At 49.4% G+C, this 18,287-nt stretch overlaps 1 protein-coding gene across 1 annotated transcript; it reads right to left on the bottom strand.

The window, feature by feature from the left end:
- Positions 1–6,156: 6,156 nt before the first annotated feature.
- On the bottom strand, positions 6,157–18,212 carry HSPB8 (heat shock protein family B (small) member 8). The gene is made up of 3 exons (XM_006908601.3): positions 17,350–18,212; positions 11,276–11,339; positions 6,157–7,168 (listed from the first exon to the last, which is right to left on the bottom strand). Exons 1-3 carry the CDS (start codon positions 17,714–17,716, stop codon positions 7,009–7,011), a joined length of 591 nt encoding a protein of 196 aa, XP_006908663.1. The 5' UTR covers positions 17,717–18,212; the 3' UTR covers positions 6,157–7,008.
- Positions 18,213–18,287: the final 75 nt, after the last annotated feature.

Genomic DNA, 18,287 nt, shown 5'->3' with positions numbered 1-18,287 from the left:
GTACATGCAGTGTCAGGGTTACCTCTAGGTCTCGAATAATAGGGATCGAAATCCCCTCAGTGCCCCTAATTCCCACTCTTCTTCTCCCAAATAGAGACAGAATTGAGAGGCAGGTGCTGGGAGAGCATCAGCTCCAGTTACAGATTCCAGGGGCCGCTGGCTCAGCGGGAGACCCGGGGCTCAGCCTTTCAGGAGGGCTGGGCTGAGGCCACCCGCTGCTCCCTGCTACTGTGGCCTTACTCTGCTTTGGCACCTGGGGGCTGAGCACTTTGCATGCAGATGTTTAATCCTCAGCCCTACATCGCTGTCACCCACTTTCGTGCATGAGGAAACCAATGCTCGCAGAGGTCAAGTGACAAGGTCACACACCGCAGCGAGCCGCAGAGCTGGGGTGGGAACTCAGATCCCTAATGACCTTGCCGCTCCCTGATCTCAGAACCCACACTGGGTGCTGCCCGGGGCCCTGCTATTTTCTTCGCTTACTCGCTTATTGCCTGAGACCCCTGTTCCACCCATGAGGCCAGAAACCCACGTGCGTCTTGTTCTCCAGGGCCCAGCACAGTAGGCTGTGGGGAGGGGTAATACCAGGGCACTGACTATTCAGAATGGCCACTGGTCCAAAGGTAGCTGTTGGCTCTTAGAGGGATGGGGAGGGAGGGGGTCTACATTTTAAAATGCAGGTTTTATTATTTTTCAGTTATGGCAAGGCCAAAAGATCAAGAGATGGTCGCTATTGAAAAGATAGCTTGTTGGGCTCACAGATCCCAAGAAGAGGGGCTCACCATGCTGTCGGGGTCATACGGGGAAGCACCAGGGTTGGTCAGGATGCAGAGAGAATGGGGAGAAATATGAATAAGAGCCTTTATTGTGGCTTCTTTGGAGAGGAACAGGTAAGGCAGGGTACGCAGGTTTAGGCCTGGCTAGTTTGGACCATTTAAATGGGCTTTGGGGCACAGGGAATGATTAGGGCAGGTAGATAGTGGCTCGGAGTATAACAGTGTGATAAAGGATGTGGTTGGGGGTATGGGCTCTGAATTGGTTGATTTTTCATATGAAAAGTGTGTTTGCAGGTGAGTCCTTCATTATCTCTAGGAATTAGCCAAGCTTGGGAAGGACAGTCCCTCCAGAGTCAGCAAGGCCCCAGATGTCAAAACATCAGAATAAAAACACATGCTTAAGATAGGCTAGGGCATTGAGGGGCACCTTAGAGGCTCAGGCAGTGCTATTTATCAAGCGATATTGAAGTATTTCAACATTTGGTCACCTGGCGCCATTGTACCGGGACATACAGTTGAATTGGTGCCCGGTACAGGCACTCAGTAAATATACATTGAATTGCTGAATGGGGGTGGTGCTAGACTTGGACGCCCCTCCCCTCCCCATATCTCAGTTATCCTTGGAGAATGGCCACGACGATGCTGTTCTATGTGGCTGCTGTTCTTTTTCCCTTAGGAGCCATCAGGTAGCTCACATCTGCTCGCACCCAGGAGGCCGTGGAGCTGGGGGTTGAGGTACAGATGGGGTGACTCAGCCACCCTTCAGCAACCAGAGAGCAGAGCCCACAGAGGGCCTTGAGCCTCCCACCCCGTCTGACAACTCCTGGGCTCATGGCATCGGGTGAGAGGGTCCTCCCAGCAGCCCCACACCCTGCCAGCTCAAGGTGTTGGCTCATTTAAGAGACAGTATTGATTTTCACATTATGATGCACAACCAAGAGGAGGGGCCAGCCACTGATTCCCGGAATTTATTTCCAGACGCATTAATTTGTTTCTTCCCTTCAAGGTCAAATCAAGTCATTTCCATATATCACCATTGGCAGCCGCTGGCTGACAGGCAATTGGGAGCGGAGTGGGGGTGGGGCTGCAAATAAGACTTTCTGGGGAGCTGGGTCAAGGGACTGGGGTGAGGAAACAGGTTCTGTGTATCTTGTCTCAGCATCGTCATCCAAATGAGGGCCCAGGAACAATATTTCTCTGTCATTCTCTGGCGATCTCTTGGGAAGGGCCGAGTCATCTATTTTGATGACAAAGCTTCTGTCTTTAAGCTGGAAGCTCTCCAAACTGAAATGAGCTGGGTTTCTGGGGTTTGAGATCATGCCTTTGGCTTAATTTCCCGGGGTGACTCACACCATTCATTCATTCATCCATTCATTCAGTATATATTTATTAGTTGATGCACCAAACATCTCACTTGGCATGGAAGACACAGTGGTGGACCACACGGAAAAAGAAAACCCCTCCCCTTTTGGAGCTTACATTCTAGGGTATATCTACGGACGTGATATGTGTTGAGGGAAGCTTAGATCTTTAATATGCACATGTATTTGCAACCAAGCAGGCACAGTTCTGAGACGTGCTTTGGAGTCAGTATAGCAGCGGATGGGGGCTATTGGGAGGCCTCTCTGCGGAGGTGGAGTTTGAGGGAAGACCTGAGGCAATGGGGGTAAGAAGGAGGCGGCCAGGCAGAGAGCTGGGGGACAGAGTAAGCATGACCGAAGGAATGGAAAGTGCAAAGGCCCTGGGGTGAGAATGAGCATGGCATGTTTGAGGGACAGAAAGGAGGCCTGTATTTAGTGAACAAGACAGGGAGCCATGAGAGATGAAGCTGGGAGGTGCCAGGGGCCAGATCATTCAGGAGTTTGAAGGCAGAAAGAAGTTTGGATTTTTTTGGTTCGATACATTTACCCATGCATCCAGCAAGTACGAAATGCCTCCTATATACCAGAAACTGTGTTAGGAGTTAGAGATACAGCAAGACCAATGAGATGTGGTCCCTGCCTTTGTGAGATCTACCAGGGACACAGCCCAGGTATCAGGTGAAGCCACACTCTCTTGAGATATTTAAATAAAACTGAATCACACTCTCCATCCACTGTCCTACCCAAGAGATTGGTGATGTTTCCGTAGGTCGATTCTCATGATCCCTTTAAGTTCTTACCCATGGAGAATTCTCATTTTAACTTCCTGCCTATAGAGAAGTTGCCTGTCCGTTCACTGTGCTCTGGGTGGTCCCCACACCATTCAGACAAAGTACCCATGGGTGCATAAGACTATCCGAACGTTTGGATTGGCACATGAGTTTTATATCACAATGCAAAGAATGGAAAATCGATTATCGTGTACCAATTTTTAAATTCTGGGTCCACCCACCACCTGGCAATACTCACTGGTCATCTCTTGCTGCCCTGCAGGCCTACCACTGCATTGCCAGGCCCCCTAGCCTTAGAGACCCAGCTTGGGCAAATCCACGTGGTCATTTCTGTCTTTGGCATGAGTGCATCCTCTACTCTGCGTGCCTGGGGTCTCACCATCTAGCAGGCTGGAGCTGATGAAATAACAGCCGTGTTTTCCTCCTTCACTCACCAGGCTCTCAGAGTGAAAAGAAATGCACTGCCACCCAGCACAGAGCCTTGCACATGGTAGGCAGGTCCTCAGCAAACATTTGCTGAACAAACATTGAGTAAGTAGGTATTCTCCCCTTGGCTTGAATGATTCCTCTTTCCGCCCCTGTAAGCAGAACAGCTAGCATCAGCTTGAGTCTGTAAGACTATTTTTATTATTTATTCTGATACACAAATAGCCGGGCTGTTATATGGTGTGCTGTGTTGGGAGTTAGCGAGGGGCTCTCGACAGTTTGGAGAGAGTCCCAGTTGAGACCTGTGGAACAAAAAGTGGTTCTATTGAAAGTCACTTCACAGGGTGATCTTAACGTAAATTCCTAATTGGGCAAGTTGCATATAACTTTTTTAGTAAAAGGTTTATCTTTGCCTTAAGCAAGCCCTGTCCCGTTGTTTTTGTGCCTCTAGGTTAACATACCTTTGAAATAATCGTAACCACTCTCGAAAGAGCACATTATCTTGTAACTAACCTATAATCCAGTCCCCACCTTGTTTTTTCCCACCTCCATGTCATCTTCCTTAAATTCCCTCCTTAATTTCAACTGTATAAAAGAAGCTGCAAAGCTGTCATTCTCGAGAGCATTTGAGATCTCACTTCCCGGCAACCGTCAGTATTGGCTCAAATGAACTCTTAGAAAAATTCTCTACAAGTTTAGATGTTCTTACGGTAACAGATCCTAAAGAATTAACCAATGAAGAGGGTGGTAGAATAATGCTTGGAGAGAGAGAACGATGTACTGAAGAGTTCAGATAGCAAGAGAGGACCCGTTTGGTTGGAAGAACAGAGGCAAGTGAGGGGGGCTGAAGAGGGAGGGGTAGAGATTAGGGTAAGGTGGAGAGAGGTACCCGGAGACAGACCCCAAAATGCTTTGTAAGTCTTGCAAAGAAGCTGGCACTCAATCCTTTGAACAATGGGGACCCAACAAAGGATTTTAAAAGAGACATTTCGGTTCTTCTGTTTTCTTCTGTTTGTGAGGACCTCCCCACCCCATCCCTGCTGCCTCAAGTCCTACGACCTTGCAGATCCTCAAACCTGACCTGAGTAACCCCTCCTCTGTAAGCTGTCCCTGACCCCCACCTCCCTGCCAAGCCTGAACTTGAAATGTCCTCTCTCTTCTCTTCACACAGACTCACTTAAGGGACACTTACATTTTGCTTTGTTGGGTGAAAGGCAGGCAAGGTCATTCATAGTTAATACGCAAAAGTACTGAGGTCAGACTGCCTGGGCCTGTGGTTTACCAGGTTTGTGATTTGGGGCAGCGAGCTTATGCTTTCTATGTTTCTGTATCTGTAAAATGGAGATAAGAGTTGAACCTGCCTCATAGAATTGTAGGGGGATTCAATCTGTTGTCCGCAGAAAGCCCTTAGCAGGGTATCTGGCACACTTTAAGGATTTAGAGGGAATGACTGGCATTCTTTTACGCCTGCCTCTGGTCTGTGAGCAGGGGTGGCGGCTCCTAGCACAGGCGGTGTTAACTGTTCTAAAAGCAAACATCTAGATTTCAGTTCTGCTGTCCCCCTATAACTTACCCAAGCCACCTCTTCTCTCTTAGCCTCAGCTTCCTCATGGTAAAATTAATATCTACTTCCTGGGCATTGTGGGGATTAAATGCGATTGGATCCAGGGATGGAGCATGTGACCCAGGCCTGGCCAATCAAAGCACTGATTTTGTGAGGTTGGTTATGTGACCCAAGCTGGTCCAATAAGAATGACTCTTGAGAATATGGCCAAAGGTATGGGAAAAGACTGGCATTTCTCTCTGGGGACTTGACTGTGTAGTGACTGCAGCCATTTTGTAACTACATGAGAGGACATAGGGACATGGAGGGCCAGGAGCAGGGGACAATGGCGGAAACTGGGAATGAGGCCAACACCTCAAGACCAAGAGATGGAGAGAAACTGAGTTCTGCTGACATCATGAGAGCTCTGTAAGAAACTTTTATCCTGAACTTCTCAGCCACACGTGCCAATAAATACCACTCCCCCTTTTTTATTTTTGCTTAAATGTTTGAGTTGGGTTTCCTGGCATTTACCACAGAAAGAGGTCTAACTGATGTGCTGTACCAGCAGCCTCCTCCCTACCACCCCACGTTCAGGATTCTGTGTCTCTGGCAGCATTGTCTGTGGCAGCCATTCCACTGTGGACACCCTTCCCAGCTGCTATGCCCTTTCCTCCTTCCTAACAGAATCTTGTTTTGTTCAGGCAGAAATGTTCCTGGCTTCAGAGGATAAATTAATATTGATCTAAGCCCATCATGGCCATCCCTTCCTCTTTTGCCAGAAATTGGCTTCAGGATAGACATATGGCCCAGTTTTGGTCAGTGAGATAAAAGAAGTCTGCTGAGAGCTTCTGGAAAAACTCTTGAACTGATAAAAGAGAATGTCAGATAAGAAGACCGTTTTACTCCTGCCTTCTCTTCCTATATATTGTCACATGAAGATGAGATGCTTGGAGCTGTTGCAGCCATCTTGCAAACATGAGGATAGAACTGGTAGACTTGTCGGAGATGGCAGAGAAAAAGGATGGCAATACTTTGGGTTTTTGGTGGCATAACAGCTGAAAAAAATAACTGTGAGATCACTCATATATAGACCTCTTGTAGAGTTAGACAATAGATGTTTGTCATTTAAGCCACTATTTGTTGGGTGTTATTATTTGCCACCAGGAGCATTCCTAATTGATAGTGCAAATCTACGTGGGATAGCATTTAAATCCTCAATCAAAAGAAGCACGCGAGGCTAAGAACATCAGCTCCTTTATTATTATTATTATTATTTATTATTATTATTATTGTTTACTATTATTTCCCCCTAAACAACAGCACAATTCAAAAAACAATGACACACATGTCCCACCCACATATATAATACCACTATCCTGCCAGCCAGGCTGTTTGGCCTTTGCTTGGTTCCTGGTGGAGCTGTCCGGAGACAGCCCCCTCTGTAAAAATCCAGACGTGGACATAGGAGACAAAAGAAAGGGGGGACTTTAGCCAGAGGATAAACTGAGGGGGTGTCCAGAGTCCTGGGGAGTAGCAGCTTGAGAATGTGCTGTAAATGCCGAGGTGGAAGGCAGAAGGCACTATTTGTTTTTATGTGGCTATTGAATAATTCTCATTTGGGGATATAAGACCTGTCTATCACCCTTTGTAGGCCAGGGCTGCAGAGGTGAGCTAAAGGGTTCCATCAACCAACCATGGTGCAGACATGGACATTGGGAGCCTAGAATAGGAATCTGGGTGATGCGAGGTCCCCAGAGAAAAGCAACCCTTGCATTCACTGCAAGATAAGATTCAATGTGAAATGTTATGTCCCCTTTTATTTGTTTTGCAACTACAGAATGTGCAACATTTCAATAAAGATAGAAAAGGTAAAGAAAGAAAAACTCCCAGCATTTTGGCCTAACGCAACCGAGCATGACTTGCCAATTGCGCCCTCTTGTGGAAAAACCTAGTAGTACTACACTATCCAGAGACTGGTCAATTCACCTCGACCCCAACCTTTTAGTCACACTAAATCTATGAGTTCAGCTAAAGTAATATATAATGTACCCTGGAATCAGAGAAGCCCTGGGGTTGGGGAGGGAACAGGATAGGCCAAGACTAAGGTCTCAAGTACAGGTGACTTCCTGGCTGTCTTGGGGAAGCTCGTTGTTGAAACTGCTCTCTCCAAATGGTGAGTAAGGGGGGACCTGGGGAGCTTCGATGATCAGTAGGCCCTCTGGGGAAAGCGAGGCAAATACTGTCGCAGGATCCACCTCTGCAGGAAGTCTAGGAGAAGCACAAGATTTTATTCATTTATTATTTTAATACAACCTAAACATTCTTCTATGCATTTGAAAGAAAATCTTTTTGACAAGAGCTGAGGCTTTGGGGACATACAACGTTGGGTTTGAATCCTGGCTCTGCCCCTTTCTAGCTCTGTGTATAATCTTGGGAAGGTCATTCAATCACTCTGAGCTTGTTTCCTCTTCTGTAAAATGAGGTTAATAATATTAAACTTGTACAGTATTTGAAGCTCTCAAATGAGACAAAGAATCCGAACACGCTCTGCAAATGGTAAAATGCTGCTCCCACAGTAACTGAAAAGGGGGCTGTGGCCCAGTGTTTGATCCTAGATTGAGGTCTCCACTTAACACTCACAATTGACCAGCTGCTGGCAGAAATGGCCACCACTACCTTCCCTTTATAGAGCTTAAGTAAGGTGTTACTCACAGCAGGTGACACATTTTCATTTGCCATGTGCCTGCTGGAGAGTGCTTCACTACAAAATGCATTACTGATGGAATTAATGGGGGAATGGGCAACTTGACAGATAAACGGGGTCAGGCTGGCAACATGGCTAGACTTCAGATGGCACCATACTCTGTGATGCTTGCTTAGAATGAGCCATGATTTGGGGGGCACATCTTAAGTATATCATAGCAGGTGATAATTGGTTTGTTCCCAAAATGCCTCCGGAGGCATATCCTGTTTAGAGCTTTATAATGGGCCCAGAACGGTTAATAGGTAGGAATCAGTGTGCCCATGGCATAGGACATTTAATAGAGACTTGGGGAAACCAAATGACAGGCCCAGTGAGAGAGAAAGCATCAAAGATGGGATTTCTGAGCCCATATCTAGTTCCAGTTCTGAAGCTATTTTTATGATTTTTGGATTGTTTTGGGTGAACGAGGCTATCTGGGACAAAGTTTCTTCAACAAACTATTGGAATTGTGAGAACATGTGCGTGGCCTCATTGGGATGCCATTATTCAAAATAAAGATAACTAGGACCATCAGAACACTTCCTGTGTGCCAGGTACTTCACCTGGATCATTTCGGTAATCCCGCCAGGCGAGCTCTGTTACGACCCCACCCCCCACCCCATTTATAGACGAGGAGATCGAGGTCAAAATGGTGAAGTGAGTTGCCCAAGGTTACATAGCTGGTAAGTGGCAGGTGGGAATGGAATTGGAATCTGGTCTCTGAAGTCCGAATAGCTGACTGTGATGTTCTACTGCTTCTCTGGCACCGGACTTTTGTAGAAAAAGGACCAAGGGCAGAGGGAGCCAGGAAGTTCGAACACCACGAAGCTTTCCTGGCCCAGGCTGGCTGGCTCTGCCTGTGATAAATGCGCGGTTACAGATCTTGATGAGTGAACCAAGAAGTGAAGTAAGCCCATCCCTGTCATGGGCAGGGACCTTCCTGGAGGGCCTGGGGAGTCTCTCAGCAACCTGTAGCCACACGAACTACATCTACCCAGGAGGCGCCTGCCAGGCTGGAGCCGTGGAGATTAACAAGGGGCCTACTGAGAAGGATGGAAAAGAAGAGAGAACTTGGGCAGCTGCCAAGTCAAGCTTTTAAAGCAGAGACAAGGCCAAAAGTCCCCCTCACTGCTGGGGATGGGCCAACTCTGTTTAACTGTTCGCAGGCCAACCCAACGGACACCTCGTACAATGTGACAGGGTTGCCGTGGTCCGGAGCATGGATGTTGCAGGCAAGGAAGAACTGAGTTCAAATTCTGACTGTTCCTGTGTGAGCTGGGGCTAATGATCTTGCCTCCCTGAACCTATTTCCTTATAGGAAAGGGGGGTAATTAAAATATCTACCTCTTAGGATGGTGTGAGAATATCATGGGATGATGAAAGCGCCTGGCATGCAGCAAGTGCTCGATAAGTGTTGGCTTCTACGTTGTTATTGCTGTCGCCTTGACAGCTGTGAATATTTTTGTATGAGTTGCTGTGTCATCGAACCACAGAATGTCAGAGCCCAAAAGAATCTTCTTGATTGTCCAAGACAACGCTCTCATATTACACATGGGGAAACTGAAGCCCAGAGGTAGGAATAGACTTGTTCAAGGTCCCTCATCAGGTGGCCCGGTTTGGAGGTTTTAAAAAGATTAGTTCCCACGGGCTGAGCGCTGAGTCTGTACCCGCTGCTAAATTCTGCACCCACATCCTCTCGCTCCCCATCACAGCCCGTCCGTGAGGGAACGCAGGAACAGAAGCTCAGAGTAGTTCAGCAATCGCTCCAAATCACCCACTCACTTTATCATGGAGCCAGGATTCCCTACGCCCAGGGGTGAGATTCAAAAATATTTAACGACTGGCACAGCTGGACCTCGACCAACCAGAATGGATGGCTTCACGCCACAGTGATGGAGGAGGATTCTGGGGACAGGTTCAGGATGGCTGATTGGCTAGGGTGGGGTACTTGGGGGATTCAGAGCAATGGCTAGTTCGATGTTGTAACGAGTAGCCCAGCTCCGCTCCTGGGCCCCAGCTAAAGGGCAGCTTTCCATATTTCTATCTGGTCAAATAACTCCCAGCAAGCTCTTTCCTGGAGGCCTCAGAGATGACGAAGTCCATGAAAATGGCCATCTTTTTAAGATGATTAATCCCACTGACTCCTTTCCGGCCCAGTCCCTTTCACAGCTTTGCCCTGCCTGTGACTCCATCCCGAGAAGATTATTCGAGCCTCTGGAAAGAGACGTCAGCCCCCTTCCTCTCCCTTTCCCCTTTCTTTCCCCTCTTAGCGACGCTGGATCTGGCTGCTGTACCCGGGGGAGGCGTGGGGCTTGGGGATGGCAGGCGTGTGGAGAGAAACGGTCTGGCGTTTGCCTTATCTGGAAGTATCCATGCGCTTCCAAGAACTCGAGGGCGCCGGGTGGCTCAGGAACAGACACGCAGCGGGAGAGACAGGACTGCAGAATCCCGGAGCGGGAAGAAGCCTCAGCGCTCAGCTAGCGCCACCTCACCAGACGTGGCCCATTTCGCCAGGGCGAGGGGTGCAGTTAAGATTCAGTAACAACAACGGCGATTATAGTGATAACGAACTGCCGCTTATGACGAGCCACGGGTGTCTTTCGCGGTGCCACGATCCCATTTCGTTTCCAGCTGGCAAGTCCGCGAGGCTAGAATCACCGTCCATCCCTCTTACTGATGAGGACGAGGCCTTCCTCGCTCCAGGAATGAACTCAGTGTTCGGGGACCAATTCTGGGCTGTTCTGAATTCTGACAGTTAGGACCGCGGGTGTGGCCTTTCACCTCCGGGAGACTTAGTTTCCCCCTCATACAAGGCAGGGGTGTCTCTGCACACCATCACGGCAAGCAAAGGCTAAATGCAACGGTGTCCGGGCTAAGATGTCGAAGCCAGAAGTGCACGTAGTGGAGGGATGCTGATTAGGGAGCAGGTGTGTCCATGAAGCACCTGCATCAGTACCTCGCTGTGAGTCTCTCTTCCCTACGGGTACCGCCATTAGGGCCTCGGTGTCGCTTGGCTCCATCGGCTCAGCCTGGTGGTTTCCTGCTGCGTGCGTGATTCCTCCAGGCTGAGCCCTTCTCGATCCTCTCAGCCCTTCCTTGGCCCCGCTCTCTCAGCCTTAGAGCCCCTCTTGGTAGCAAGCGGCGATGTCAGGAAACCTTCCAGCTTCATTCCTGCGGATGCTCTAGGGAGGGCACACGTGCTCCCGGCCAAGTGAGAGATAGAGCCAAAGCCTTCCAAACCTTCTGTTAGGGCGTTTGGGGCATCAGGGGAGGGTCTTTCTTGATGGTGGTGGACATCCTCCTTCGGCCACACCACGTGGGTCGGTGAGAGCCCCTGGTGGACAAGCCATCTTGCCCCTCTTATCCTCTGACCCTTCACCTACCAAGTGGGATTGTTCATACTCATCTCACGGGCCACCGAACAGACGAGATGGCACGATGTAAATGCGCCCCCCTCTTTCTGGGACCCTATTGCCGGTTTGCTGTGTCATTTTTTTTCCCCTTCGGGGTGAGGATTCAGTTCCCTGCCCCAGGGGTTGTTTCCCAGAACAGGGTGCAGATCCCAGACCTGGGGTCCCAGGCACCACCGCCCCCCACTCCCGGCCTGAGATCCACACTCCCTCATGACTTACTGGATTTTCTTGGTGAAGTTCTTGGACACGATGCCACCTTCTTGCTGCTTCTCCTCGTGTTTGCCTGGAAGGGAGAGCAAGGCCACAGGTCAGCACATTTACATCCCTTGGGCATCCACTTTTCGGGCTTGGATTTGAGTCCTAGCCCCACCCCCGCCTCCCCGTGTGGCTTTGGGCTTGATCTAGAGGCTTCCGTTGTCTAAGCCTCAGGTCCCTCACCTGAGCCCACCTCCCGGGCTGTCATGAAGATGAGATAAGACGATGGACAGGACAGGAGACCTTGACTGTGGTTTGTGGATGCTTACATGTTCGTCTTAGGAGATCCCAGAAGCTGGGCCATATGTTGCACTGTAGCTTCTAGGTCTTGCCTCTGACCCCTGAACCCTAACCAGCCAGGTGAACGCTGAGGTTAATGTCCCAGAATGGGTGGTGTGCCACCCAGCTGGCTTTCCGGGCTCTGAGGGTGGGCGGCTTTCTCCCTTGGTTACCAGTGTGGAAACGGAGGCCCAGTGATGGGTCAAGGTCACGCCAGGCAGTGTGTGGCAGCCCTAGCCTCTGAACCAGCACTCTCCGAATCTAACGAGCCTTGGGGTCTGAGGCTTCTCTGCCGGTCCGGTCCCAGCGGCTACTTAGTTCTCTGAGCCGCGTTATCTCTACCTGGTCTTGAAAGAACCGCCCGGAAATAATGCTTCAATCTGCTAACAAAAACCACCCACACTCTCCAAAGGGGGCCCCCCCGCTTAAGAAATGATCCATGAGACGCCATGAACGTGAAATCCCACCTGCCGCGCCTCCTACAGGGTGCAGGGGGAGGTTGCTTTTTTTGCTTTCCTCAGGAAGAAAAACGATGAAATTACAAGAAGGCTTGGGCCTAACCTGGCTATCATCTTGCAATTTATAGAACAAATTCTGAGCCTCTTGGCCCCTCCCCCCATCTTATTTTTTTAAATGGAGGGAGTGTCTCTCATTTCTCTTTAAAGGAAGAATGAGTGCCCAGCAGAGGTCCTCTATTATTATTCACTCCTCATTTGTGGAGCCACATTCCAGGGCCAGAGAACCCTCATTTCCGGGGGGAACACCCTTCTGAGGGACTCGGCAATCTAGGCTGTAAATAACTTTATGGGACTGAATGTCTGTCTTTCTACAGTCCAGATTTTCAAAAGCTGACTGTTTATAAGTAATTAAATTATGAATTTTCGTATTATTCGTTATCCCTTGATTAATAACTTCTTTCTGATTACAAAATACAAGTGATGTTAGAAAATGTAGAAAATAAAGGGGAAAAAAAAAAAACCAAAAGGCCTTGATTAATAACTTCTTTCTGATTACAAAATACAAGTGATGTTAGAAAATGTAGAAAATAAAGGGGAAAAAAAAAAAAAAACCAGAAGCAGCCATAATCCTATCGACCCTGGGGAAACCGCTGGCAACATTTTTGCATATACTCCAGACTTTTCTTTCTAGGTGACTTAGAAATGCATAAATGTTATATAGTACAGATGTATATCACGTATTGTATCAAATGGGATCATATTGTACGTTATGCCTAAAACCTATTTATACATCTGGCGAACACATTATAATTATTTTTCCGTGTCACAGCAAATATTCTTTGATGCGATTTTTAATGGCTGCGCAGCATCCTACTGTGAGAACATACAAGTTCATTTAGCTAGTCCCCGCCTTTCGGTCACAGGTCTCCGACATAATCTCACTGCACGGAACATTCCTATAGCTAGATCTTTGCAACCTGCCCGATGACTTCTGTAAGACAAATCCCAAGTTCTAGCATTTCTGAAGCTTGATCTATATCGCTAAATTGCGCTTAGGAAAGACTATTAATTTCTTCTCCCTCCAGCTGGGCCAAAAGGGTTGCCTCTGTAGGAATTCGTTTTTAAACTGGAGAGTTTGGCTAGCCAGAACATGCCATCCTGTGAATGTGCTGATGCTCCCAGAGTTATCCTGACCTGCCAAGTCTGTGACCACCAGCTGCCCAGCTCCAACTCAGGCCTGTGGCCAAAGGAACACTGTTTGTCCCCTGGTACCCTCCCCAAAGCCTGGGCCTCTAGAGGCCTGCTTCCCTTGGGGACAGGCCAGTGCCTCTGACTCAGCCCTTTCGAATACTTGGTGTCCCAAGAATAATAAAGGATGATGATGATGATGATAAGAATAAGAATAGCAAACTCTTATATAGCACTTACTTAGTGTCAGCCACTCTTTTAAGCAGCTTACCTATACCGACTCCTTAAATTTTCACAACAACCTTCAAAAGCAGGTTCTTTTATTATCATTTTGTGGATGTAGAATGGAAATTCAGGGAGTTTAAGCAATGTGGCCAAGGTCACAGCTTGGAAGTGCTGGAGCCAAGGCTCGAAGGCAGGTAGAAGGGTTTGGACTTGAATCTCTGCTGTGACATTGACTGGCGTATCTCTACTCTCCTCTGAGCCTCAGTTTCTTCTTCTCTAAAATGGGGGTGATGTCAACTTCCTAATTACTGGGTTACCCTGAAGAGTCAATGAGAGTGAGTCACAAGATTGCTTTGTAAGTTATAAATATACTGTGCGAAGGTAAACGCCTTTGGTTTATTCTGATGTTTGGGGAAAAGACTGCTCCCCAGAAGCTACCCCTCCCTGTCCATGCTCTGAAAATAGGACATTGGGGTGAGGGAGATGAAGCTCTCTGAGCAGGGGTAGCTCCAAGATTCCCATAAAGGGGGCCCTGAGGAGGGGGCTAATCTGCTTGAAAGAAGGTGTTGCTAGCAGGTGCATCTTGAAGTTTCATTTGCATATTACTGGAATATCTATTTATTGGAGACGTTTAAGGATTATGAGTGATTTTTTCCTTTCTTATTTTGCTTTCCTATTTACATTTTCTACTGTGGAAATATTTTATTTATGTCAACGGAAAAAGTTATTATGATTAAACAAAAAAAGAAAGACTCATCTGGTGGCCGGGGGGAGCCAGAGGCCCCTCACAGCCACCATTTGCTCAACATGCCTCAGAGAAATGTAGGTGCCAAGAAGGAGGAGGCATCAGCACTTTGGAGAAAGCCAGTGGCCCAGCTAAAGAAAGAAGGCGCTGTTTCCAGGGGAGGCAGAGGCCCTGGGATTAAGAAGAAGGGGCGGGAATAAGGCCCCGGGGGCTTTCCATTCCCTTCCTGGGCCAGGGCCTGGCCCAGCGGCCCATGAAGGGAACATTTCTTGGCTGGTGGCTGCAGGGCGTGTGTGTTGGAGGAGGGGAGGTGAGAGGCACAATGGAAATTCTCTAGCCCAGTGTTATCCAAACACTTCCCTGGAACTAGACACTCACATGTGGTCAGATAAGACAGACCGTCTCTCAGAGATTCATAAACTACATTAGCAAACTCAAGGCTCTGATAAGTCCTGCAGCGAGGAGACCTGGTTATAATTTTGTTTTCGTCTGGCATCTTCTGGAATTCTGGGCCTCCTCCTCCCTCCATTTCCCGAGATACTTAGAGACATCTTACAGCACACCATTTGGCAAATACCGATCTACTCCCCCTTCTCTAAGACCAATGATAAAGCCGAGGCCCAGGAGGTGGTAGGATTTGCCCAGGGCCACACAATCAGAAGCAGATCCGGCCATCCTGACCGGGAACAGTCTAAGCAGGCCTGGCTTTGAATTTCAGCCGGTGCCGTGGGCCTCAGTTTTCTCATCTGTAAAGTGCGTGTAACAAACCTTCCCATATTTCCTTAAAAGTCCACCTGAGGAGCCAGTGAACCAACCTGTGTAGGCATTTAGCACAAGGCCCCACACAAAGTGCTTGAGGAAGACTAGGTCTGCCACTTGATGTAGGATGGGGGACCGCCTCTGACTTCCAATTTCCTTCGACAGTTGCTTTCTAAATGGAGCCTGAGATACCGACCAGAGTTTTTAGAACTCTTTTATGAGAGCCTCTGTATGCACTCTCAGAGGGTCTGGATTCTCTTGGGCTGAAGTTGCTGAGTGCACACCTGTGAGAATTTTACAACCTAAAAAGACTTTGTCTCTCTTGGTCTTAATGAAGTCCCTCAACAACCCCATTTTTCAGATGGAAAATGATCTGGGATCTAGGCCTCGAGCTGCCAGACTCTACTGGTTAAGAAGTACCTAGAAAGGAGAATGGAGAAAAAGCCCTTCAGGCTGGACAGAAATCTCCACAGGGCATGGGGGACCCTCCAACCTGCGGTGGAAGACTCTAGAATCCTAGTTAAAACGAAGGCAGGAGGAGCGGTGATGATCATCACCCTTTTTTACAGAGTGCTGGGTGGGCACTCTCATTAGCTCCGTTCCACAGACATTTATTATCATATCCTGTCTGCTTATTTGTTATCACATACTGTATGCTTGTATTTATTTAATCTTCCCTACAGCCTTATGGGATAGATATTATTATGGTCGCCGTTCTGCAGATGAGAAAACCGTGGCTCAGAGCGGTGAAAAGACTTTCTTGTCCACATCCACCCAGAAATTGAACAGCAGAGTCAGGATCTGAACCCGGCTCTCAAAGACTAACCACCATTTATGATTTATTGGGGCCTTGCTACGTGGCCGGCATTTTAATAACAACAACGTCAACTTGAATAACGACACTGAACCATTGTGTTTCAGGCACGTGTCACAAGCATCACCTCATTTAATACAACACTCCTTATGCTGTGTAGCCCTTTGAACCCTGATTTCCAGATGAGAAAACAAAGCAGAGAGAAGTTGAATAATGTGTATATCCTGCTGGTTAGTGGCGGAGCCAGTCTCAAAACTCCTGCCTGCCTCCCGGCCAACTCACAGAGCCCTGGCTGACCCCTGCTCCATCAGCACGTGGCCCCAGCTTGTCTCCTGGCCCACCACACCAGACGGAGCCTCTGATGTTTCTAATTCCGCTCTGCTGGGCTTTGAAACTCCCCCCAAACGCCGCCCTGCCAGGGCTTGTCCCTGCCCAGCTTGTGTTTTTGCAATGGCTTTTATTGATTTTCTGGCTGGCAGAGGCTTCCCTGGGAACACGCTCTTTTTAATGGAGCTTTAATTGGGAAGGAAGTGAGAGAAAGCCTTTCCTCTGCTGCCCAGCTTCACGGGGGCGGAGACTCCAGTCTCCTCTTTGCTTTTGCCTGGAGCATTCTCTCTCCCAGGCCCGGACCTGGTGACAGGGGCCCTGTGCCTGGAGTCATGGGCAGGCCTAGACTCTTCGTGCTGCTGACTCACAGCGTGACCTTGGAAGAGTCCTGCCTGGGTCTCAGCCTCGGCTGCAAAATGGGACTAGATACCTCTGCTTCTCGGGGCTGGAGTGCGGATTATTTGGGAGAAGGGATCGAAGAGTTTTAGCCCAGCCCTTGGTACCTAGTAGATGCTTAATAAACCATCAGTTTGCTTCCGGCCTCCCAGTTCCCAGGCGGCCTGGGTTTGAACCTTTGCTGGCCTTGGGCATGTTATTTAGCCTCTCTGTGCCTCAGTTTCCTCATCCGTAAAAAGAGGAGACAAACACGGCTCATGTCCCCTGGTCGTATGCTCTGAGACGCTACAGGTAAAGCACAGAGTGTGGTGCGTAGCAGAGAGTAAGCTCTCAATCCACGTCACTAATTGGTATTGTTATAATGACTGTTAAGCCTCGGTTTCCTTATCTGGGACAAGGGGAAGCGTGTCGCTTGAAAGCCGTGCTGGTTATGAAAACTCTCAACACTCAGCATTAAACACGCCCTTCTAGACCATGTTGTGATGCTGGGGTGCGACGAACCCCATTTTTTTCTTTTTCCTCCTTCTGTATCGGTTTCATTTCTTCTTTCTATAAAATTCTCTCTGTCAAACTAGCTGACGTGGTTCCCGTCTTCCTGCCCGTTCTGGGATTGATACAGCGCCCCGAGGCCCCCGAAGCCAGGTCGGACTCAGATTTCTCCTGGGAGCCAGGAGAGGAAAGCTCTTTCCTAAAGATAACTTCTGTGGGCCGCATTCCCGAGCCCTGAAGTCACCTGTGTCATGCTGTCATAGCTTCCGCTCTAAGGAAACAGTTCTCCTGGCTGTAGCCAGGGCCGAGGCCTGCACCCACCTAGCTGGGTTCTCTCTCCCACCTGCCCCTCACTCACCAGACACCTCCACGTAGCCGTCCTTGGTCTTCACCATCAGCTCCTCCGGCTTGAAGCTGTGCACGTTGACGCACACTTTCCAGGGCTCCCCAGGGAAGGGTGGGGGGCTCCTGCCCTCGGCAGGTACCCCAAACCGGCTGGTGGCGGTGGGCACGCGGGGCACCGTGCCCGACCTCAGGGACCCTGGCCAGGCCGAGGAGAGTCGAGGCAGGGCCCAGTCGGGCCAAGAAGCAGTCAAGTCGTCGGGGAAGGGGTCCATGCCAAAGCCATCATCCAGCAGGCGGGAGGAGAGGGACGAGTCTCGGAAAGGGTCTCGGCGCAGGCGGCTGGGGTAGTGGCAGGGAAAGGGCATCTGACCATCGGCCATGGCAGCTGCTGAGCTAGAGGGGAAACTGGAGGCTCAGAGAGAGGGAGCCACCTGCCCAAGGTCACTCAGCAAGGCGATGCGGCTGGGCTAGCCTTCCAAGCTTGTTCTTCGGCTTCAGAAAATGCCAAACCATCCACTGCCAAGGACGAAGGCACGCGCCAGGCTGCGGTCCCAGCCCCCAAAGACACTTCAGCCACCAAAGGTGACCCCCGGCCGGTCCAGCAGAATCTCAGAGGGGCCCCCTCCACACCACCTCACCAGAGATCAGCCAGCCACTGTCTTCCCAGGCTGCCCAGGCTCGCAGCCAGAGCCGCTGAGGTCTAGAGTGGAGCCAGGAGCTTAATAAACCCTAGAAACTTCTCCTCGCTTCTGGGCTGGGAGCCTTCTATTTATTGCTGCTAGGGGCTGGAGGCGGGTTTTGCAAGCGCCTCCTGTCACAGGAGTATTCGGAGGTGATGAACTAGCTCTGGAGAATCTGTGGAGGGAACAGCTGGGCTCCCTGGGGGCTGGGAGGGGCCTTTGAGTCCAGTTCAGCCAGCCTCTCTGCACAATCTCTCCTCCCCGAGTCCGG

The sequence above is a fragment of the Pteropus alecto genome, unplaced genomic scaffold (assembly GCF_000325575.1).
Source record: "Pteropus alecto unplaced genomic scaffold, ASM32557v1 scaffold113, whole genome shotgun sequence".
In the NCBI taxonomy this organism is placed as follows: Eukaryota; Metazoa; Chordata; class Mammalia; order Chiroptera; family Pteropodidae; genus Pteropus; species Pteropus alecto.
Note: the sequence above shows the minus strand (reverse complement) of the source record. Positions and strands in the feature narration are given on the sequence as shown.

Bases quoted from the DNA above. Each gene is read 5' to 3' on its own strand.
- HSPB8 (XM_006908601.3), bottom strand. From the start codon at position 17,716: ATGGCCGATGGTCAGATGCCCTTTCCCTGCCACTACCCCAGCCGCCTG. The intron at 11,340-17,349 runs GTGAGTGAGGGG...TCTCCCTTCCAG, and splicing joins CGGCTACGTGGAGGTGTCTG to GCAAACACGAGGAGAAGCAG. The intron at 7,169-11,275 runs GTAAGTCATGAG...TGCTTCTCCTAG, and splicing joins AACTTCACCAAGAAAATCCA to ACTTCCTGCAGAGGTGGATC.